General features: G+C 43.3%; 1 protein-coding gene and 1 long non-coding RNA gene across 2 annotated transcripts; both read left to right on the forward strand.

The window, feature by feature from the left end:
* Positions 1-2760: 2760 nt before the first annotated feature.
* On the forward strand, positions 2761-15129 carry LOC123465090 (zinc finger protein 436-like). The gene is given in 5 exon segments (XM_045163244.1): positions 2761-2886; positions 6624-7163; positions 11153-11245; positions 11641-12264; positions 12266-15129. Coding segments are annotated over 5 exon segments (1698 nt in total). The 3' UTR covers positions 12581-15129.
* A 54-nt stretch (positions 15130-15183) lies between these two features.
* Positions 15184-19528, forward strand: LOC123465136. The gene is made up of 2 exons (XR_006640242.1): positions 15184-16862; positions 18681-19528. It is a non-coding gene; the product is annotated as an uncharacterized LOC123465136 (long non-coding RNA).
* Positions 19529-23508: the final 3980 nt, after the last annotated feature.

A 23508-nucleotide genomic window follows, 5' to 3' on the forward strand; every position in this document is an offset into this window, starting at 1 on the left:
AGCAGAACTCTAAAGGAAGGGGAACAAGATGGCATCAGAATGAAGAATCTCAGAGCCCAGCTGGGCTGGAAATAGGGCAGTAATCAGACTCCCCAAGCCCTGGCTCAGGCAGCCTGGGTTTGAATCCTGATCACAAAACATCTTTATGACCCACAGACAAATGATTCCCCACCTCTGGGCCTCAGTTTCCCCTTGTAAAACAGGTGTAAGATGTGGCTCTACCCATGAACCGTGGGAGGTTGAGCTGGAGCACCCATCTGCTGCCCCATGACTGTACCCACAATCTCACTGGACCTCCCCACTAGCCTGGCCAGGTACCCCTCATTTCCCCTAAAGTCCCTGAGCCCCACTGGTGCCGAGTGCATTTGAGAAAGAAATGGGGCTTCTCATAAGCCACTGACACACTCACCTGAAGGAGGCAGAGGCTGCAGAGCGCTGGTATCTCAGTATGGGTTTCCCTCCTGGGAATCTCTAGGCAACTCACTAGAGCTTCCTGAGCCTATTTGCTGACTGACCTGGAGGTGATGAAGGTGCTTACCTTGGTCCCTGTGAGAATCAATAGAAGTAACAAAACACTGAGTACTTGAGTGAGTGTCACACTGAGTGCCAAGATTCCAGGGTTTGCTTTACAAACATATTCTCTCTAATTCTCACAACTGAGAAAGTAGGAACTATTGTTTACTGCTGGCAAAATCCAGGGTCGAAATGATGAAGTGGGTTCCCCAAAGTCACACAGTGGAGAAGTACCTGAGTCAAGATGGATTCATACCCCTCAGTCTAGCTCCAAAACTTGAGATGTTTTATCTATTTACCTCGGTACATGAAGCCCTCAGCCTGAGGCAGAGACACAGAGATTTCCAAGGAGTCCCAGCTGCCTTTAGCTTTGTTGGAATCATCAACACAGCAACTTACCCATGTACCATCTGCCCTTGTAGTTCTCACTGTAATACCCTGTCAGTCACCGCCAGTAGCTTCCCCCACTGGAGGCTTTTCTCTCAGCTACAACTGATTATACCCCAAGGCCACGTCTTCCATTTGAGCACAGCAGAGAACTCAACCTTCGAGAATCAGTGAGTCTGAGCTGGGTCTCTCCACCCTCAGCGGCTGAGTGACAGCCTCTGACATCATCTAACAACCAGGTAGGAGGTTTAACTTTCTCAGGTGTTTGTAACCTTCAGCTTGGAAGAGCAGAAACAGTCCAGAGGACCTGGTACCAGTAAATGATAATGGAAATCTGTGCTGTTGGTCTCACTGGGTAGCAGCTTGCCTCTGCTCCATTCATGGGCCTACTGCCTGTTGGAGCAGCTTGAGAAGACGGACTGGTCGAGAAGACCATTGGCACACACCAGCCTTCTTCCCTGCACTCTGCACATGTTCTGAACCCTCATCCTCTCTTTCAACCTCTATGTGTCCACACCAAGAATCTTTTTTTACAAAAACACACTCCTTAACACGAGTCCTCACTGGAGTGTCCAGCAAGCTCTGGCCACGTCTGAGGTCCTTGTTCCAGATTCCACAGAAGAGGAGCTGACTGGCCCAGCCTGCTCGTGTTCCAAGGTTACAGGGCCGTGGATGATAGGTGTGTCAGAGAATAGGGTGATCCAGACAGTACTTCTTGGAAGCCATTTGCTATCAGTTCACCAAGGGCATCTTTCCAAACCATACAGTCCCAGTTAAAATGGGCTCTGCAATGCTACACCATTGTTGCTTATTTCTTAAGGCCTGGACCACAGTCTTGTGCTGCCTGAGGAGATAATTTTTTAGAGTGTGCACAGATACAACAGCAAGTGGCATGACTGGATGCTGAGAAAGCTGCTGATCCTTTTTCCCTGCTCTTTCCCTTGCTGCTGTCTCAAGAAAGTTTTGCTGCAGTATAGTGCTAGATCTCCATTTACCCACTGTTACTAATATCCCCCATTTGGGGGGGGGGGCAGGAATCCAAACACAGACTTGAAACTAATATCCCTTTTTAACAGAGGGAGCAGCCTTGAGCGTACCCCATGAGGTCCCTGGGACTTCATTATTTTGATTTCATTTCTCATGTTAAACTTCCACTTGTTGCAAGTCAAAATGGTTTTCCCAAATAGCAAACAGATACAAATATTCTTTTTAAGATACAGTCTACATAAGAAAATTAAAAGGTAGGTCATTTAAAAGAGATTTACAACAGTGGTCACAGCCAAGTTTCCCTAAGCACAGACAAGCTGTTGGGTTTGTTGCAGGCACTGTTAAAACTGTGTTCCTTGAATTCAAACATCCTGTCCTTAGCACAGTAAGGCTGCATGAAAACACATGTCTTTGGTTGCTGATGTATATAACTCATTATCTAGATGAGCCTCTTAGGCAGATGAGATGTTTAATAAGTGATTACCGATGGAATAAAACATGATGTGGCTTTCTTTCTACTCTTCTACCCCTTTCTGGTCTATTTTTCTTCAAGTTAGTTTTCCTCAGAGATGTCATAAATGGAAAGGATTCACACTTTGTGGAAATAAGAACTTCATGGTAGCCAAGGTTTCCAGCATAATCATGGACTCAATTCTCTCAAATTTAGGACTCAGTGTCCTTCATTTACCACCCATTAAACTTAACCTTTTCTCAGGATTCACAAATCCTTTTTCTCTTCTAGTGATTTCAACAGTGCCCAATGGATGACCCAATTAATCAGCATTAATAACTGTAATTTGCTCACTCTACAGCTATTTTCCTGAGATCCTCTCATGTACCCTTGCAGTCACAATGACTCCTCTTATAGGTAAAATGATAATCCCTCCCAAGCAAGTAGAGGAGATCATGGAATTAACTACTTTTATCTCTTGTTGGGTGCCCACTTTTTACCGCTACACAGATGCTGACCGTTCAGCTATCCTGAGAAGTATAAATTTGGTGAGTAGCCAATATCAACAGATCCATGTCATATTCTTAGAATTAGAGCATGTCTCAGAAAATTCAAAGTGACAGAGAAGGGATGCAGTCTGAGGAACCAAGAGGCATGGTGCCACCTTATCTATCACACTTGCCTTAGGGCTACCTAGTAATTTCCTCAACAAACTGGATTATATTTCCTCTTATTGCTGACCAAACACATTGAACCTCACAATGTCCATTCTAAAGGCTTTGTTCCCCACAAAGAGTAAGAAGACTGTTTTATTCAGTTTTTGAGTGGATATTTATGTCAATTGTTGGATATGCATTGTTTACCTTTTGGGAACATGATTTGAAAATGGAATCTGTAGGAGAGTTTTACTAAGATGCCTCTGATGAGTGCCAGTGTTAAGTCTTCTTGTCAGATTTTTTTTAGTGACAGCAAGTCATGCAACGTGAATAAGATTGTAAGATACAGATAACAGGATAATCAGGGATATAAAGAATCTCAAAGCTAAAGTTTATCTAAGTATGATATCATGTTTTTTATATATATAATATCTTCATATTGTTAATATTTTGCTCTCTTCTCTCTGGAAAGATCTCTGATGATTCAATGGTGAATCAGTAGGTTTCTAGTAGTCATGAGATGGCTTATTCTAACAAATCATACCCTGATCACACACTGATAGGGATCTTTCAATCCATTTGTGGAGAGTGAGATTTCTTTCCTTTTTATACTTCTCTTACTCTAATTTCTTGGCATATTTATAGTACTGCCAATTTCCTAATTTTGTTCAATGTTATAAAATGCTATATAAATCAGAATAATCACTGAGAAAATTTGTACTCAATCATACAGGTATGATTTTTCATGTATAGATTTGATTAAATTATTTTCCAATTCGAGAAAATTTTTTCCATCTCAGTTTTCAATCCACTTTAATATTTATTGCATTATATATTTTATCTCTAAATTGATAATCAAGTTTAATACATGTCAGATCAGATCAGATCAGTCGCTCAGTCGTGTCCGACTCTTTGCGACCCCATGAATCGCAGCACGCCAGGCCTCCCTGTCCATCACAAACTCCCGGAGTTCACTCAGACTCATGTCCATCGAGTCAGTGATGCCATCCAGCCATCTCATCCTCTGTCGTCCCCTTCTCCTCCTGACCCCAATCCCTCCCAGCATCAGAGTCTTTTCCAATGAGTCAACTCTTCTCACGAGGTGGCCAAAGTACTGGAGTTTCTGCTTTAGCATCATTCCTTCCAAAGAAATCCCAGGGCTGATCTCCTTCAGAATGGACTGGTTGGATCTCCTTGCAGTCCAAGGGACTCTCAAGAGTCTTCTCCAACACCACAGTTCAAAAGCATCAATTCTTCAGCGCTCAGCCTTCTTCACAGTCCAACTCTCACATCCATACATAAATTATTAAGCACGTACATGTCAGTAAGGTGTATTCCCAGGCACTCTGCTATGTACTATTAACTCACTATGGTTTTCTCTTCCAGAATAAATTATTGGATATATTTAGTTTATTCTAATAAACATTTCTTTAAGTAAACTTTAACTAATAAGATCTGCAGCAATACTATTTTGTTTCCAATACATAAAGTAAGTGACCTCTCAGTATTTTTATTCATAATAGCCTTCTTATATAGAAACTTGGTTTATATCTATTATCATTTAAAAGTGGTTTTCATAATTTCTGTTTAATTTCAAAAGCTTTGACTTTTTTTCAGTTTTTCCATCACATTTCTTAGTGTCATGTTTTTCAAATTTTTGTTTGTATTTCAGTAACACTGCATTTAAATTATAAAATAGAAGAAAGCATCTTAAAAATTAATATTTATTTTTAATTTTATTGCATATATGCATGCCCATAATTTCTTGTTAATTATAATATTTTAAATGATTTGAAAAGGATTCTTAGTTATATATAGGTCAACTTTGAGAATGAAGATGTACTTCTTCATTTTCTCAAAATATATATATTCCTAATATTATAGCATTGAAAATGCCAGACACATCACCACTCTTATAAATCTTCTGAATATGTCTATAAAGTACAAATTGTCTTTTATTATGACAATTGCATTAACATTTCACACTAACAAATACCAATAACTTAAAATTCAATGTTTCTACTTTTTATAAAATTTATTTTTCATAATCATTATCTTTAAATCATAAGCAACATACTCCCATTTTATATTTACATATGCATCTTAGTTCTCTTTTATTTCAAAGATTTGTCTTACATCCTTGTGTTGTATTTGTCATGTGTGTGTGTGTGTGCTAAGTCACTTCAGTCATGACCGACTCTTTGTGACCCTATGGACAATAGCTGGCCAGGCTCCTCTGTCGATGGGATTTCCCAGGAAAGAACACTGGAGCGGGTTGCCACTTCCTTCTCCAGGGGATCTTCCTCACTCAGGGATCAAACCCGCATCTCTTAACATCTCCTGCACTGGCAGGCGGATTCTTTACCACTAGTGCCACCTGGGAAGCCCCATTTGTCATATATATGATGGTGTAACTGTTAGGGGAAGCACACTGATTGAAACCGCCCACCCTAGCCAGGCACCATAGTAACCATTTGCATGAGTTGTTTTATGACCAGAGATCCTGATAAGGGCTGCAGAACAAATAAGCCACCACCAACCACAAGAGTTGGGGAAAGGTCGAAAGGAGACACCACGTGTCCGTCCACTTCCCAGAATCCCTCTGGCTAGCATCCGTCTTGCTGAGCGATGCGCGCGCCACCAGGCAAGACTCTGAATTACAACGATTGGCCAAAGACCACCCGGAAACTAATGCCATCACCATAAAACCCGAGACTGGGAGGCACGCAGCAGAGCAGTTCTCCTGGGTTCCCTTACCCTACTGCTCTCCATCCCGGTGCCCCTTCCTAATAAAATCTCTTGCTTTGTCAGCACATGTGTACAATTCATTTCCGAGTGTTAGACAAGAGACCAGTTTCAGGCCCTGGAAGGGGTCCCCCTTCCTGCAACAAAACCTTAGTTCCCTCACCATGGGTCGAACCTGCGCTTCCTCCGTTGCAAGCACAGACTCTTATCCCCTGGACTGCCAGGGAAGTGCAGACCCATTAATTTTTCTAGGACACAGTGGGTTCAATTGCTATTAGGGTTTTTTCCATCCAATATATTTTTTCCCCCACTGAACTTTTCTCTTTTGTGCCACTGTCCGCTGCAGCTAATTGGGTTGAAGTAATTGATTGGTGGGGCTTCCCTGGTGGGTCAGTGGTAAAGAATCTGCCTGCCAGTGGAGGAGACTGGGGATTGATCTCTGGGTCAGGAAGATTCCCTTAAGTAGGAAATGGCTACCCATTCCAGTATTCCCGCCTAGAAAATCCCACGGACAGAGCATCCTGGAGGGCTACAGTCCATGGGGCAGCAAAGAGTCAAGTACAACTGAGCACTCTTTCTGCATGAAAGTCAAAGAGTTAGTCGTTCAGCCGTGCCCATGTCTTTGCAACCCCATGGACTGGGGGTTGCCCGCCAGGTTCCTCTGTCCAGGAGATTTCCCAGGCAAGAATGCTAGACTCCGTGCATGGAATTCTCCAGGCAAGAATACTGGAGTGGGTAGCCATTCCTTTCTCCAGGGGATCTTTCCGACCCAGGTCTCCTGCATTGTAGGCAGATTCTTTGCCGTCTGAGCCACCAGAGAAGCCCTTCTGCATATTTGTCAAAGGGAAATGCTTGATACCTTCTCTTTCTTTAGCCTTACATAGTTTGCGCACAATTTCCCCAGCCTTCTCGCAGAGGAGCTCAGCGTTTTCACCTGGAAAAGGAAGCTACATGACTCAGAATTCCTAGTGTCGGTGGCTCAGGGAAATGGAGTTTCCGTTTGGGCACAAAGGGTCGGGGCGGGACCTCCTGACTCCGCCTCCAGGCGGCCATTTAAACTGCCCCAAGCTTGTGCCAGGTCCAGAACGCTAGGTTGGGACGGAGGTGACGCGATTGAGGAGGTCCGGGAGGAGGTGCTGTCTCGGCTGCACAGAGGCGGGCCGAGGTTCAGCGCCTCCCGGGGTGCCCCGCGCCAGGCCCAGGAGCAGGACCGCGGCGCGGGCATCCCCTGCCTCTCCAGCACTCCGGCCCCCCTGCACCTAGAAGTCCGATGGCGGCGGCAGCGTGAGGGACCCGCCTCAGGTAAGCGCTCGTCCTCCGAGCCCGCACCGCCCTCAGCCCACCAGACACTAAAGCCCCGAGCGCCAGACGCCTGTTTCTGCTCCCACAGTCCAGGTTTCCGAGTCCAGGACGGTAAGGCAGTCGTGAGTCGGGCCTTGCATCTGACAGTTTGGTGGCGCTTGAGAGAGGGTGACAGGCAGAGGGACCTGCAAGTGCAGAGGCTTGGACGTGGAACTTAGCTGGGTGGATTCGGGCATCCTGGGGTCCATCTAATGTCTGCAGGGAATAAACAACACGAAGCAGCTGTTAAGCCTGGACTAGTAGAGTGCAAGTTGTTCATTACTGTGAGAACTCTAGAAGCCATGGGGAGTTTTAAGGAAGAAAGTGCAGAATCCACATCGGAGGTCAAAGCTGTTCAAAGGAAAAAGATGCAGAGACATCATATTGATGACTCCGGGGTGCTCTGGCCTGTTTCATTCAGCCCAGAGAGTAAGATCGGGGGAAATGTGGTCATTTGTGAGCATCAGTAGGCCTGAGGTACACCACCAATGGGCTAGGCTTTGAATGAGGGTTAGGTGGACAGAAGAAGGTTGTGACAGGTAAGGGGACAGCAGTTCAGTTCAGTTCAGTTCAGTCGCTCAGTCGTGTCCGACTCTTGCAACCCCATGAATCGCAGCACACCAGGCCTCCCTGTCCATCACCAACTCCCGGAGTTCACTCAAACTCATGTCCATCGAGTCAGTGATGCCATCCAGCCATCTCATCCTCTGTTGTCCCCTTCTCTTCCTGCCCCCAATCCCTCCCAGCATCAGAGTCTTTTCCAATGAGTCAACTCTTCGCATGAGCTGGCCAAAGTACTGGAGTTTCTGCTTTAGCATCATTCCTTCCAAAGAAATCCCAGGGCTGATCTCCTTCAGAATGGACTGGTTGGATCTCCTTGCAGTCCAAGGGACTCTCAAGAGTCTTCTGCAACACCACAGTTCAAAAGTATCAATTCTTCGGCGCTCAGCCATCTTCACAGTCCAACTCTCACATCCATACATGACCACAGGAAAACCATAGCCTTGACTAGTAACGCTGAAGAAGCTGAAGTTGAATGTTCTATGAAGACCTACAAGACCTTTTAAAACTAACACCCCAAAAAGGATGTCCTTTTCATTATAGGGGACTGGAGTGCAAAAGTAGGAAGTCAAGAAACACCTGGAGTAACAGACAAATTTGGCCTTGAAATACAGAATGAAGCAGGGCAAAGACTAATAGAGTTTTGCCAAGAAAATGCACTGGTCATAGCAAACACCCTCTTCCAACAACACAAGAGAAGACTCTACACATGGACATCACCAGATGGTCAACACCAAAATCAGATTGATTGTATTCTTTGCAGCCAAAGATGGAGAAGCTCTATACAGTCAACAAAAACAAGACCAGGGCTGACTGTGGCTCAGATCATGAGCTCCTTGTTGTCAAATTCAGACTTAAATCGAAGAAAGTAGGGAAAACCACTAGACCATTCAGGGGACAGCAAGTACAGCCTCAAAATAGCGTAGGGCCATGGATGTTGGAAATGAACAGACGATTGTGTGCGGTTGAGTCTCAGGTAAGAAATGGATCCTGTCAGGGAGGCCTTCAGTAGAAGATTTGGGCACTGCTACCGCTACTGGGAGCCATGAGAGGTCTACTGGATAGAGGAATTACTGGATCCTGTATGAATTTGCCAAACATGACTCTGGATGCTGTCTGCTAAATTGTGGTATAAGTCCTAAAATCAAGTCCCAGTATTATATGCTGCCTGGACATGTGTTAAAACTGGCAGGACCTCAAATGACCCGAGCACCAGTTCCCCACCTTGCTCTGCTCCAGTGGATAGGGTCTCCTTAACTAAACTACCCTTTTCATAAAGGGGATGAGGTATAGTTCCTGTTTATCCCTTTGTAGTGGGTTTCAGTGCCCTGTCAGCCAGCCCTTTGGGGTTATTTAGAAAAGAAAATTGCATCCTCCTTTGGAGAGCATGGGCACCGTACCTTCTTGGGACTATAAAGCTTACATCCCACAGCTCTTGGTTGTCCACTCTTTCCAGAGTGTAGCACCATGTATCCCTGTGTGGTGTGTGGTGTCCTCCTATTCTAGCCGTGACTATATAGGATTAATAAGATGGTACTGATAGCATCTGTCCAGTGTTAGTTGTCCTATGTTTGGTCATCACTACAACTCTAGGCAGGAAGCCCCTCCTCACCAGTGGAGGGAAAAGGATGTGACCAACATAGTTCAACATCAGGGGAGGCCAAGGAGAGGCTTACAGAGCGGGATGGTGAGGTGGTGCTGGCTGAGGGCACATGACTGTGGTGTCTGGAGATAAGAGGGATGTGCAATCTAGAGAGTGATGTGTACATGGAGAGGGTGTGTGTCTGATGGCCCCAGGTCCCTGGTATTGTGACTTACCTGACCTTGACCATATCAGGGTTATTGCCTGGGAAGAGTGTTGGATTCCTCCATGTCAGGCCCACAGTTTAAGTATCTGTTTGTGCACCTGTCTCTTGTCGCTGATGGCTGGACCTCATAATCAGTGGGCCCGTAGGGAGACAGTGGCACCAGGGCCTAGTTTCTCCTCTGACTGGGGAGATTGGGAGGAGGATGGTCATAGAATAGATGTATGGGGGAATGGATTGTAGGTCCTCTTGAGAGGGGTATGGCCACCATTGTGATTGGCACCTCAAACCTCAAACCCACCCCTGTGACCTGAGCTAGTCTTGGCCCTTTCTCTTTTTCCATTGGCAAGTCTTCCTTGTCATGTCAGGACCCTGGGCACTGCTTCCTTTCTCAGTTCCCTGGGTAGGTGTTGTGGCTGGTAGGACTGAGCATTAAGCACTGCCCTCTTTTCTCCTTGATAGATCCAAGACCTGCTACCCCTTGCCTCGCAGGGATGGATCCAGAGTCAGGAGTCTTTCCACCTTGTTTACCCTCTCCATAGCCAGGTGAATTTTCCAGATCCAAGGTACCAGTGTACCCCAGGCTCTATTTCCTTTCTCTAGCTAACATTTCCTCATTCTTGCTTGTTCCAGAAATTGCCATCATTGATCTGCTCCTTTTATATAGAGCATGGGCTATTCTTGCAAGATACTCCTCTGAAGTTCTTTTTATAATATTTAATTTTATGTCTTGTGCTCTGTCATGTGCTGAGTTATTTTTGGCCAGTGCTGGCTACTTTTCTGTCCTGTCTTTACCATAGTCCTTGAATCATCCAGGTTCTTCATAGTTGCTCATCAAGAGGATGAAGTGGAGAGGTTCACAGAATACAAAGGACTCCAACTACAGCACATGGAACTCGGACATAGTCTGGTCCTGATAAGCGACCCCTGGGAGAGCGTGTAATGTCAGGGCTATATACAGACCATACCAGAGAGCTATTCTCTGACTAGCCTTTGGGTGCAATCACACTGGTGGCCATACCTCATTTCTCCCTGTACTTCCCCAGTCTTCGGTTAGCCACCTTCTCAACGCTGCTACTTGTCATTTCTTATTTCCGACTTAGGGCTAATTCTTACCTCCCTGGACTCCATTCCTCAGTGCTTTTTCACACTGCTTCTTCTGCAGTGCTGTCCAACATCAGCCTATACCTTTTATGTCATAAAGTGTGTACATTTTTAATCCTTCAACACCAGCTGCTCTGTTACAGTTGGATTTTCCTGAGCCTGGATATAACCTACTACATAGTATTCATATGTCACTACTAGTCAAGGTCCTACTGAAAATTGTTTGCAGAATGAGCTGTAGACTCTGCCTCTTCTTGTGTTATTCTCCATGGCTGTGTCCTTTACTTTGTTAGGACTCCCCCATTCTGTAATCTTTAAAAGCCCAATGCTGCTAAGCAGCCCCATCCTTAACTTGAACGTAACCACCTTGTCTTGCAAACAATCCCATTGATTCATTCCTGGGTTTATGATACCCACATTTGTAATGGGCCTTTTTTTTTTTTTTTTTTTTTTGCACAAAGTCAATATGTATGTCACCAGCATTTCTCTGCTTTTGGGTTGTTGGCATGGAGAAGAGGATAAGGAGGCATTTTCTGAACAGAGTATTTTTGATCAAGGATGCTCACAGATCAAGATTGTTAAGGCAGATCTGTCTCCCCCAGAAGGCCAACCTCTATGAGATGTGTGGCCTGATCTCGAGTGACATTTTTCATTTGGCTGAGTACCAGGAAACACAATGTGGGCAGAAACTCCGCGTGAGTGGGGTATGTGAGAAACCACTCTATTTTAGAGTAAACTTTCATCAGCACCAAAAGCAGCATATTGGAGAGAAACCGTTGAGAAGTGATGTGAGGAGAGCCTTGGTTGTGAGCAGCTGCAAATTCTATGTATCAATGAAGCCTTTTACCCTTGGGAATATTGGGAAGGACTTCCTGGGCAACTCAGGATTTCTTCACCAACAGGCCACACACACCTGGCAAAAGTCACATAGTGAAACCGAGTGTGAGGCTCCCTTTCTAAGGGGAAAAAATCTTTATAATTGGGGAGACTACACAAAAACTTTCAGTGGCAAACATGCAGTTGTTCAGCACCAGAGAGTCCTCACTAGAGAAAGATGTTACGTGTTCACTGAATGTGGAAAATCATTTAGCAAAATTCCCATTTCATTAGACATCAGAGCATTCACACTGGAGAAAGGCCTTATGAGTGCAACAAATGTGGCAAATCTTTTAGCCAAAGCTCAAACCTCATTCAGCATCGGAGAGTTCACACTGGAGAAAGGCCTTATGAGTGCAGTGAATGTGGGAAAGCCTTTATCCAAAGATCACATCTCATTCAGCACCAGAGAGTTCACACTGGAGAAAGGTCTTATGAGTGTAAAAATGTGGGAAATCTTTTAGCAAAAGCTACAGCCTCATTCACCATCAGAGTGTTCATACTGGGAAAAGGCCTTATGAATGTCGTGAATGTGGGAAATCATTTTCCCAAAACTCTGTGCTCCTTCAACATCAGAGGGTTCACACTGGAGAAAGTCCTTATGAGTGCAGCGAATGTAGGAAGTCTTTTCAGCAAAGCTTTGCACTTCTTCAGCATCGGAGAGTTCATAGTGGAGAAAGGCCTTATGAATGTGGTGAATGTGGGAAATCCTTTAGATATCTCCAACCTCATGACACACCAGAGATTTCACGCAGGAGAAATGGCTTATGACTGCAGTGAATGTGGGAAGTCCTTTAAGAAAAGCTCCTCACTCCATCAGCATTGGAGAGTTCACACTGGGAAAAAGACCTTATGAGTGCAGTGAATGTGGGGAATCATTTCACCAAAATGTTGTCCTCCTTCAACATCAGAGAGTTCACACTGGAGAAAGGCCTTACAAGTGCAATCAGTGTGAGAAATCCTTTAGATGTATGTCCAACCTCACTACTCATCGGAGAGTGCATACTGGAGAAAGGCCTTATAAATGCAGTGAATGTGAGAAATCGTTTAGCCAAAGCTCTAACCTCATCACACATCGGAGAATTCACACTGGGAAAAGGCCTTACAATTTGGGGAATCTGCTGAGTTCTTTACCTACAACTCCACTCGCTTAAAACACTGGATCAAGGCCTTATGAATGCAATGAAAGTGATAAGGCCATTAACCCAAAGTCTTGACTCTTTGGAGCCACAGATTTCAGAAGGAAAAAACACCTTACATGTGTAGGATTGTATAGTTTCCTTTTTCAGTGGATCTACACTCAAGATCCCTCCTGGTGGTACTATCTGAATCGAACATCATACATCCAAACATCTGCAAACATCCCAGGTGTGTGGGAGCTATATTGTACTTTTTAACCTGGCCTCTTGCCAGACTTCTGTTGCTGACAGTTTCTGTAGCCAAAGCCATTTCATTTCTCCCACCTGGCAGGTATTCACAGTGTACAGCATTCAGCCACCCCAGGGTGTTCAGGGAAGGAACCTTGATTTTTCCCATTCATGGGAGGGATTGTGAGAACCCTGAGAAGCACTCATTTCCTTCTTGTTGCTTTGATGAGTTAAGTCACTGGCATGACCCATTTTGGGCCCAGAGGACTCTGCTTGTTGCCCAAGGCTTCCAAGGAAAGACTGCAGAGCTTTCTGGTTCTAATCGGTGGCCTGAATATGTATTTTCTGGGTTCAGAGGTCAATCTAAGGAAGGAGTAGTCACTGTGGCAACCTTCAGTGCTTCTGAAAATGGCATGAAGTTGTCTTGTTCACAGGGGATATTGCCTTGTGTGTGCGCACTGGTGAGGAACATACTCTCAGGCCCTGCAGTGGAGACATGTGCTCTCACATGCAGAATTCTGTAGGTAGTATCACTGGTTGTAAGATGATAGTGGGGATGGTAATTGTTACAGAAAGCACTAAATTAATAGTGGGAGCAGGACACTATTACAGACTGGTTGGATGTGCCCATTTAAAAGAGCCTTCACGGTATCCCAGGCATTGTGGCTGTGAAGGATGAATATGTACAGAAATTCTCAGGCCTCCTAAAGTGTGCATCTTGTATTAGCAGAGAGCATTACAGGAGAAAATAATCTGAAAGTTTTGTGGTTTCTGTAATCTTTCTGAGCTATCCTCCTCAAGGCCATTTCTGTCCAGATAGAAAAATGAGGATAGAGAGAAGGGATATCTTTCAGTGAGTAACAGACATTGTGACAATATTCCTGTTGAGTCACGCTGGGAACAGTCTTCGTTGCTTATATTTTTGACCACTGAGGCCAACTGCCCCTCCCAAAGCATGAGGCAGAAAGTGGTGAAGTCAATATCGGGGATTTTATTTAAACAGTAAGAAATCCAGATTTGTATTTTGAATATATTTTTAAGTTTTAATAACCTAAAAATACTTGCAGTAAAATGCACATAGTTAAAATACACACTTTGATAAGTTTTGACAATTATATAAATCCATGAAACCATCATCATATCCATAAAAAACCAATCTACTTTCATTTTTACCTTGTTTCCTTTTTTGATGTTACTCTGACCTCTAGTCAACCATTGATTTGTTTTTCTTTAGATAAGTTTTAATTGTCTAAAATTTTATATGATTAGAATCATGAAGTGTTTATGCTTTTCCTCTCAGGTACCCTTATGTGAAATATTTATCAGTGAGTAGTTTGTTTTTTTATATCGATGAGAAATATATTCTGTGGATATACTATTTGTCCATTCATCTGTTTATCCACATTTGAGTTCCCAGTTTTTGACTGTTACAAGTAAAACTGCTGCAGACATTTGAATACAGTAAAAGTTCTTCACATGGTTATGTTTCACTTTTCCTGTATTTTCCTATACTTCGGGCTGCAATGCCTGAGTTACAGGCTTAGTGAATGTATGACTTTTTAAAGAACATTATACTATGTTAAGATAGGAGAGGTTACACAAGAAAAAGATGAAAACCCAGCAGTCTTCCTGAGCTAGGTGATGAGAGGCATTAAGGAATTATATCTGTACAGACCCTGAGTCCACAGAGGGGAGAACACTATTTGCCATGCATTTTATCATGCAGGCTACTCCTGATATCTGTAGAAAATTAAAAAAGCTTGAGCTGGGCCCCAAACCCTATCATCAACCTTGGTAAAGGAGGCCTTCAAGGTCTGTAACTATCAAGACTTGATGGAGGAGGCCAATAAGGATAAGAGACTAATAAAGAAAATGCAGCTCTTGGCTGTTTTGATTCAGCCACAACCTCGAGGGGACCTTGAAGGACTGAGAAGGCTGGGCAGACCCCCAAGATGCCACTTGGGCCTTAACCAATGTGCTTTTGTCAGAAAGGGGGACACTGGAAGGGGGGATGTCTTGAGAGCCCTCCTGGGGGACACCCAAGGGGTAACCCCGACCAACCCCAGTTCTTTGTGAATAAGTTGGATGAGAGAGCCCACACTCTGACTGATGAGTCCTGAGTGCCTGCCTGGATATAGATCCCTCTTGATCCATTTTCATTACCCCAGCAGAGCCTTGGGTCACCCTTGATGTAGCAGGTAAAACTGAATTCCTTGTAGACACTGGAGCTGCCTGCTCTGCTCTGACTTGGCCAGCTGGCCCTCTCTCCATCTGTGGACTGTACTGTGACTGGAGTTGGTGGACAGCCAAATAGAGGGTGATTTAATCTCTCTGTGGCTTCCCAGGTGGCACAGTGATAAAGAATCTGCCTGCAATGCAGGAGCCTTGGGTTCAGTTCCTGGGTCAGGAAGATCCCCTGGAGAAGAAAAGGCAGCCCACCCCAATATTCTTGCCTGGAGAATTCCACGGTCAGAGGAACCTGGTGGGCTTCAGTCCATGGAGTCACAAAGAGTCAGCAACGACTGAGCACATCAGCACATACTGTAATCTAATATGATTGTTTCATTTTGTATTCTTACAGAAGAGTTTGAACCTTCCAGTTCTTCCATATCCTTGCCAATATGTTTAGTCTTTTTAAACTTTTGACTTTTACAATAGATGTGTAATGTTATCTCACTGTTGTTTTAATTGCATTCCTCAGATGTTTTATGATGTGGAGCATTTTCTCATTTTTTAAATTTCCCACTAGTGTATGTCCTCTTGGTAACTTTCATCCATTTTTATAGAAATAATTTTGACTGTTTCTTTTTTTATTAGCAAGATAGTGAAACAACAAAGACTTAATTTGAAACTTCATTCTTTAGGGATGTAATTCCTAGCCATAAGAAATAATTATTTTTGAATTCTGAAATACTATTTTCTAATTTTTTTTTCTGCTGTATATAGTGCAGTGGCCCCATACAGCATATTTTAAGTTTAATCTGTATTACTAACATATTCCCCATAATCAAGCCAAGAATTACATTGTTTGCAGTTTCCCCAATATGAATATTCCCACGGCTGTCAATTGAAAACTTCCAATGTGATATCATTGAACATGGAGTTTGAGAATTGACAGCACACCAGTATATTGTGTTTCCTCTGTGCTGATGTTTTCTGGGCTTCCTAGGTGGCACAGTGCTAAAGAACCCCCCTGCCAGTTCAGGAGACACAAGAGACATGGGTTTGATCCCCTGGAGGAGGAAATGGCAACCTACTCCAGCATTCTTGCCTGGAAAATTCCATGGACAGAGGAGCTCTGATTCCTTATCCTAAAACGTTGAAGTAGGTCTACTTGAAAGGTAAGAAATAGGCTCAGAAAACAAACCAAAAAAAAAAAAGAAAGTCAAGAATTTGGCAGCACCACTTGTCACACGTGGTTCTTCCTAAATTTATTCAGCCATTGGGGTTACTATTGTGAAAGGAAAATCAAAACGGAGTCTATATTGAGCAGGGCTTTCGAAAATGGCGTGCAGAGACTATTACGGAAGTGTGATTTATGCACCTCTCAGCCTGGATGGAATCTGATCTTTTGACTACTTATTGTCCTAATGAAGCCACCTAGAACATCTGCCAGGAACTCAGGATGCTTATCAAACCCTTACCCTAAAGTAACTCATGATCGCCTATCTACCTTTTGGATCCCAACCCTAAAAAACTCCTAATTGCTTAAGGACAAATATTTCCTAAATTGCATCAGACTCAGTCACAGTTCTCACAAGGCAACTTGAAGAAACTCATGGCTTTCTGTCTTTGTAAGCCCCCGAGTCTCTTCTCCCGGAACACTCTTTTGGAATTACCTGATTCTGTGTCTCCTGAATTGCAGTTCTTAAAACTCCAAATAAACTCTTTTCTTACTTGCAGCCTCCTGTGTTGTTTTTTTGGTTGGCATTACGTGGTGTCAGAAGCAGGATACAGGATGCAGACCTGCATAAGCCCTCACCGCCTCTAACACTGCCTTGGATTCAAGTCAGGTGCCTAGAAGAGCCCATTGAGCTTTTCATCTCCTTGGTGATCCCAGATCATGGTGGTGAGTCTTCCTGTACTTAAGCCACCTACCTTGGTAGAAGTTCTAGTTTCAGCAAAGGGTGTCCTTTGTTGCTGACTTCTGTCCTCTAGGATTTCGTTTCTGGTTTTGTTTGAGTGGCCTCCACTATTTTTTTAAATATTTTATTGAAGTAAAGTTGATTACAATGTCGTGTTTATTTCTTTTGTACAGCAAAGTGGCTCAGTAATACATACACTCTTTTTCACTTTCCTTTCCATTATGGTTTGTCTGAGGATATTCAGTATAGTTCCCTGTGCTATACAGTAGTACCTTGTTTATATATCCTATATATAATAGATGGCCTCTGCTAATGCCATATTCCCAGTCCTTCCCTCTCCTACCCCTACTCCGCCCTGGCAATCTCAGGTCTATTCTATATATCTGTGAGTCTGTTGTTATTTTATAGTGGTTCCATTCCACAGACAGGGAAAGTGAGGCTCCGGAACAAGCAGGCAGCCTTGCTGCTGGGACGAGGCAGAGCAGAGACCTGAACCCCTAGGCAGAAGAGTCTCAGCTGGGCAGCTATCTGTCTGCTGAAAACGCAGGTGCAGCCTCCAAGTCGGACCCACAGTAGGGACCCCAGCTACTTTGGGAAGAGCTCCCTGACTGGCCGGAGCCCCTTGGCTCCTGGAGCTCTCTGCTGTCCCTGTAGCCTCCCTGTGGGCCCCACCCCCTCTCTGCAGGCTCTCGACTCACAGCTGCCCCCTTGGGGGCCTCCTTCTAGGCCCGGCCCTATCTGTCCTCTAAGAGCCCCCAAGGCAGCCCCATCACTAGCCCCCTTTTGCACTGGGAAAACGTCATGAGTGAGACTAGAGGGGCATCTCTTGCTGTGAGCCTGGTGGAGGAGGGGGTGCAGACATCAATCCCAGGCTCACCCACTGTAACCCCCTCTGACCGGGTTCCATCCCAAGAAACCTCTCCTCCTTGTTCCCTCGGGCCCCTCTTAGGGTCCCTCTCAGCCTCCCCTGGGGCCCTGTAGATTCTCTCCAGATGCTGCTGGTCCCTGGGGTGATGTGCTCAGGTTGCCTAAACAAGGCCCCATGGTCTGGGAGTTTTAAACACCAGATTACTTCCTCACATTTCTGGAGGGTCAAAGTGTGAGATCAAGGGGTTAACCCTGGTTTTTTTTGGAGGCTTGCAAATGGCTGTCCTCCTCCTCTGTCTTTATGTGGTCTTTCCTCCCACATGGTCTGCATCCCACAGGCCCAGAGCATCTTCCCCAGGTGTCACCCCAAACACATGACTGGCCCTTGCTGCCGCATGTGAGTCATCCCAAGGTTGTTGGTCTTCCTCCTCACGTCGCCTCAGGGTGTCTCCTCCAATCAGTGCCCCGCTACTCAGCTGTCACCCAGTGATCACTATCGCTGTTGTGGACCCTGGAAGAGAGGCTCAGGACTAAGAATGTCCACTGTAACCTTCACCAGTCCCTGTCCCCATGGCACTTCTCTCACCCCCTCCAACTGGTGAATTTAGTTCTCACCACCTTCTAGGTAAAAAGCAAACCAGTGACTGACAATGAACATTCCTTAAGAACATTCCTATTCCCTCCTAGGGAACTAAAGTTGACCACCGTCCCTGAATGGGCTAGATGAGGTCTGGCCCATCTTGTACATCTTGCACCTTTCACATGCAATAGGATGACAGTGTCCCACACCGTCACACTGTCCCTAGATACATGGAGGCAGGTCATATCTAGTACGTGAAATGTTTGTATCCAAGCTGTGTCATGGTGTGGTACCAAAACACAATCACACTGTTTGTGTTTCCAGATGGTCACATACAAATTATTTTATTCCACAGATACACACTTAAAAAGACAAGAGATTGAACTTCCCTGGTGGCTCAGTGGTAAAGAATCTATCTGCCAATGCAGGAGACCCTGGTTTTACCCCTACTCCAAGAAATCCCACATGCTGAGGAGCAGCTAAGCCCATGTGCCGCAACTGCTGAACCCACACACCACAGCTACTGAAGCCCACATGCCCTAGAGCCCAGGCTTCGCAATAAGAGAAGTACACTGCAGTGAAGAATAGCCCCGGTTTGGTGCAACTTGAGAAAAGTCCTCGCAGCAACGAAGACCCAGCCCAGCCAAAAATAAATAAATAAAAAACAAGAGATTTACTTCTTGTTGAAAATGGGGAATGAGATTTCCTTCCTCTCAGAACATTTACCTTAGAAAATTTGTAGGAACTGTCTCATCTTTTTAAAATTCATGTCTTTGAAGACTTATAAGAAGGCCTTTTCTTTTTTTTCCCCCCCCCCCCCCAGTTTTAGGACTCAGATGTCTTTCTCAAGAACCTGGGACCCATCTCCTCCCACTGCAGACAGGGAAATAGCTCACCAGTCAGTTCTGGTAGGAGGATAGAAGTCTCATCTTAGTGGATGCTGTGCCCCAACTTTAAAAACTACCTTCAGTTACAGAGATGAGAAGTCTGTGTTTCCTCTGGATAAAACCAGTAAACTACACAGTCACCCCATTACCAGGTAAAATTAGGGCACTGTGTGACAAACGGTATTGTCAGCTCCTCTTTCTTGAGGATTAGGGGAGTTAGATTTTTTTCCCGTCTTTACAATTCCCTAGTGGATTGCCTGTGATGCACTGTAATCCTTTAATACTTATTTTAACAATAAAATTTATTTTGTCTCTTTATTACCTTGTGGAAAAGATTTCTCGATTGGGAGAAATTTTGTTTTCATTTCCCTAGCAGTCATCATCATGCACCTCTCCACAGGGATCAAACCTCATCACCCATCTTATCAGCATCTAGTGTACAGGATATATGGGGGAAGGGTGGTCAGTTCACCATCTAGATGTGTCTCAGAGACACATCTAGAATATGCCAAATTCAGATGAACTAATGACAACAAACTGTAAGAAACGAGAATTTTACAAGGTAACCCCATGTGTTAAGAGATCTGTGAGAGACAGCTAATGAACGCTTTTGGAATACATTTTGGATTCTGATTGCAACTAATCTGAGTTAAGAAACATTTTTGAGACAATTCAGCATTGATAAAATACTTATATTTTTATGATTATTGAGTTATAAAAATACCTTTTTAAAAAGTCAGTTCTGTAGAGATTATGCATTAGATGATGCTGTATGCGGAACTAGTACTTGGCCCCCCTTATCTGCAGCAGATAACATCCCAAGACCTCCACGTGGATGCCTGAAACCAAGCCCTACATGTACTATGTCTTCCCTTATACATATGTACCTGTGATAAAGATTAATTTTAACAATAGCTGTAATAAAAGTTAGTGTGGGACTTCCCTGGTGGTCCAGTGGCTGGAACCCCTAGATCCCAATGCAGGGGTGCTGGGTTTGATCTCTGGTCAGGAAACTAGATCTCAAGTGCCGCAACTAAGACCCAGCACAGCCAAATAATTATGTATTTGTTAAGTGAATGTGGTCTCTCAAAATATATACCACTGTACTCACCTCTTCTGTGATGCTGTGAGATGATAGAATGCCTGTGTGGATTACTAGACAAATGTATATTCATGTGGGAGAGATGAAGAGGGTGGTGAAAGGTTGCTTATGCAGAAAGGCTTGCAATTTAAAATTCATGAATTGTTTCATTTCTGGAATTTTCCATTTGATATTTTCAGACTTCTGTTGATGATGGGTCTCTGAAACCCCTAAAAAGCAAGTTTGTGAATAGGTAAGAAACTGGTAAACTAGACCGCTGGTGTAGATGGGATAGATGAAATAAGAATGGCCATGAAGGCCTCCCTGGAGGCTCAGTGGTGAGGAATCCTGCTGTCAATGCAGGAGACACAGGTTCTAGTCTTGATCCAGAAGGATCCCACATGCCACGGAGCAAATAAGCCCATTTAAAAAAGCAAAGAATGGCCACGAAATGATGGATGATTGGTTCATCTGGCTTCATAATAGTCTCTTTTTGGTATATATTTGAAAGTAGTCATAACAAAATATACAATATGTCATTGTATCATTAATTTTATATGTTGAGTAGGATAAATTTTAAAAAGGAGGAAAACTGGTTTGGGGATTTTGAACGTGCATCAGTGCATCAAAAATTACTTATTAATAAGTGTGTGTAACTTGTCAATTATACCTATACATTCAACTTTTAAAATCAAATATTAAAACTTCCAACTCCTTAATCATATTAAATTCTATTACTGTGTTCTTGAGGTTAATTGCAGCTATACTAACTCTAAGGTGGAAATAGAATATATTGTTGGGCTCCTGGTAACTTTCCAACTCCCATCAACAGTGAAATCACACTGACTGTTTTTTTTAAATTGAAGTTTAGTTGATGTATATTATAGAAATTACAGGTGTATAGTAATTAACACTCTTAAGATTATACTTCATTTACTTATTACAAAATATATGCTGTATTTACCATGTACAATGTATCCTTCTAGCTTATTTTATGGGCTTATTTTATGGACTTTCCAGGCGGTGCAGTGGTAAAGAATCCATCCAATGCAGGTTTGATCCCAGCCAATGCAGGGTTTGATCCCTGGGTCAAGAAGTTCCCCTGGAGTAGGAAATGGCAATCTGCTCCAGTATTCTTGCCTGGAAAATCCAATGGACAGGAGAGCCACAGAGTCGGACACAAATGGATGACTAAGCACACAGCTTTATTTTATATTTAATAGTCTCTGCCTCTTGATCTGCTACCGCTATAGTCTCTTCCCCACTTTTCTTACCCCTCCTCCCTCTCCCCACTGCTAACCACTAGTTTGTTCTCTATATCTGTGAATCTGCTTCTTCTTAAAAATTCATTCACTATCATTTGTTGTATTTTTTAGATTCCACATATAAGTGATATCATACAGTATTCGTCTTTCTCTAGTTGACTTGTTTCACTTAGCGTAAACCCTCTGAGTTCATCCGTGTTGCTCTAAATGGCAAAATTTCATCGATTTTTTTTATGACTGAGTAGAATTCCATTTTCCTTGTGTGTGTGTGAATATATATCAGTTCATCTGTTGATGGACACTTTATCTTAGTAATTATAAATAAATGTTGCTATGAACATTGCGGTGCATGTGTTTTTTCAATGTATACAGGTTTTTTCAAAGTGGTGTTTTGTTTTGGTTTTTTTGCACATATACCCAGGAGTGGAATGCTGAGTCACATAGTAGCTCTAGTGTTAGTTTTTGAGGAAGCTGCGTGCTTTTCCCTCAGGGTATGCACCTGTTTACATTCCTAACAACAGTGCACAAGAGTTCCCTCTTCTCTACATCCTCTCCAATGTTTGTTATTTGTGTTCTTTTGGATGATAATCATTCTGACAGGCATGCATTTCCCTGATGATTAGTGATGTTAAGCATCTTTTCTTGTGCATGTTAACCATATGCATTTCCTTTGGGAAAAAAAAAATGTGTATTCAATTCCCTGCCCATTTTTTATTTGGACTATTCCATTGACATTGAGTTATATGAGCTGTTTATGTTGGCTATTAACCCCTTATTTTGGTGGTTCAGATGGTAAAGCGTCTGCTTGCAATGTGGGATACCTGGGTTCGATCCCTAGTTTGGGAAGATCCCCTGGAGAAGGAAATGGCAACCCACTCCAGTACTCTTGCCTGGAAAATTCCATGGATGGAGGAGCCTGGTAGGCTACAGTCCATGGGATCACAAAGAGTTGGACATGACTGAACGACTACTATATATATAACCCCTTAACAGTCACATCATTTGCATATATTTTTTCCATTCAGTCTTTTTTTTTTTTTTTTTGCTTTCTTTGCTGTGCAGACATTTTTTAATTAAGTCCGTTAGTTTTTACTTTTATTTCATTTGTTTTAGGGACAGATCCAAAAAATATCACAATGATTTATGTCAAAGAATGTTCTGCCTATGTGTTCCTCTGGGAGTTTTATGGTTTCTGGTCTTACACTTAGGTTTTTAATGCATTTTGAGTTTATTTTTGTATATAGTCATAGAGAATGTCCTAATTTCATTCTTTTACATGTAGCTGTCCAGTTTTTGCTGCACCATTTATTGAAGAATTTCTCCATTGTATATTCTTGTTTCTTCTGTTGTAGATTAATTAATCATAAGTACATGGATTTATTTCTGGGTTCTCTATTCTGTGTCAAAATCAGGGAGTGTGTAACTTCAGATCTTTTTAGAATAAGGTAAAATTTAAGTCATAAGGAAGCACACTCATGTATTGTTTCCTTTTAAGGTTGATAGACATCATTGTATTTCATCAAAAGCAAGATTTCATCCCATTTTCAGAAGAATCATGATTATATGTACCACTGAAAAAATACACAGCCAACTAAATCATGTTACACATTCAATTAAAAACATGCTGATTTCAGAGATGTGAAAACAAATGTGTGTCTTAAACTTGATGAGATGTGATATATAAAACTGGGTTGGCTAGAATGGTCAGGAGTCAGCATTCAGGCAAGCAAAAGTGTATTCCAACAGGGCTTTCACACCATGTCTGACACTTGTCATTGAACTGTGTGTTGTCTCTGTGCACCTGTTTTGTAGGCTGACTCCCTCCGAGGTGCTAGGTGGTGCAGTGTTAAGTCCATTTGCCTCAGCCAGAAATCTGAATATCATATGGGTTGCCTTCCCTCCTATAGCTGACTCCTGTTCCTTGATTCTGCCTCTTCAATTCCTGTAGCT

This window comes from Bubalus bubalis, chromosome 18 (assembly GCF_019923935.1).
Source record: "Bubalus bubalis isolate 160015118507 breed Murrah chromosome 18, NDDB_SH_1, whole genome shotgun sequence".
Lineage (NCBI taxonomy): Eukaryota > Metazoa > Chordata > Mammalia > Artiodactyla > Bovidae > Bubalus > Bubalus bubalis.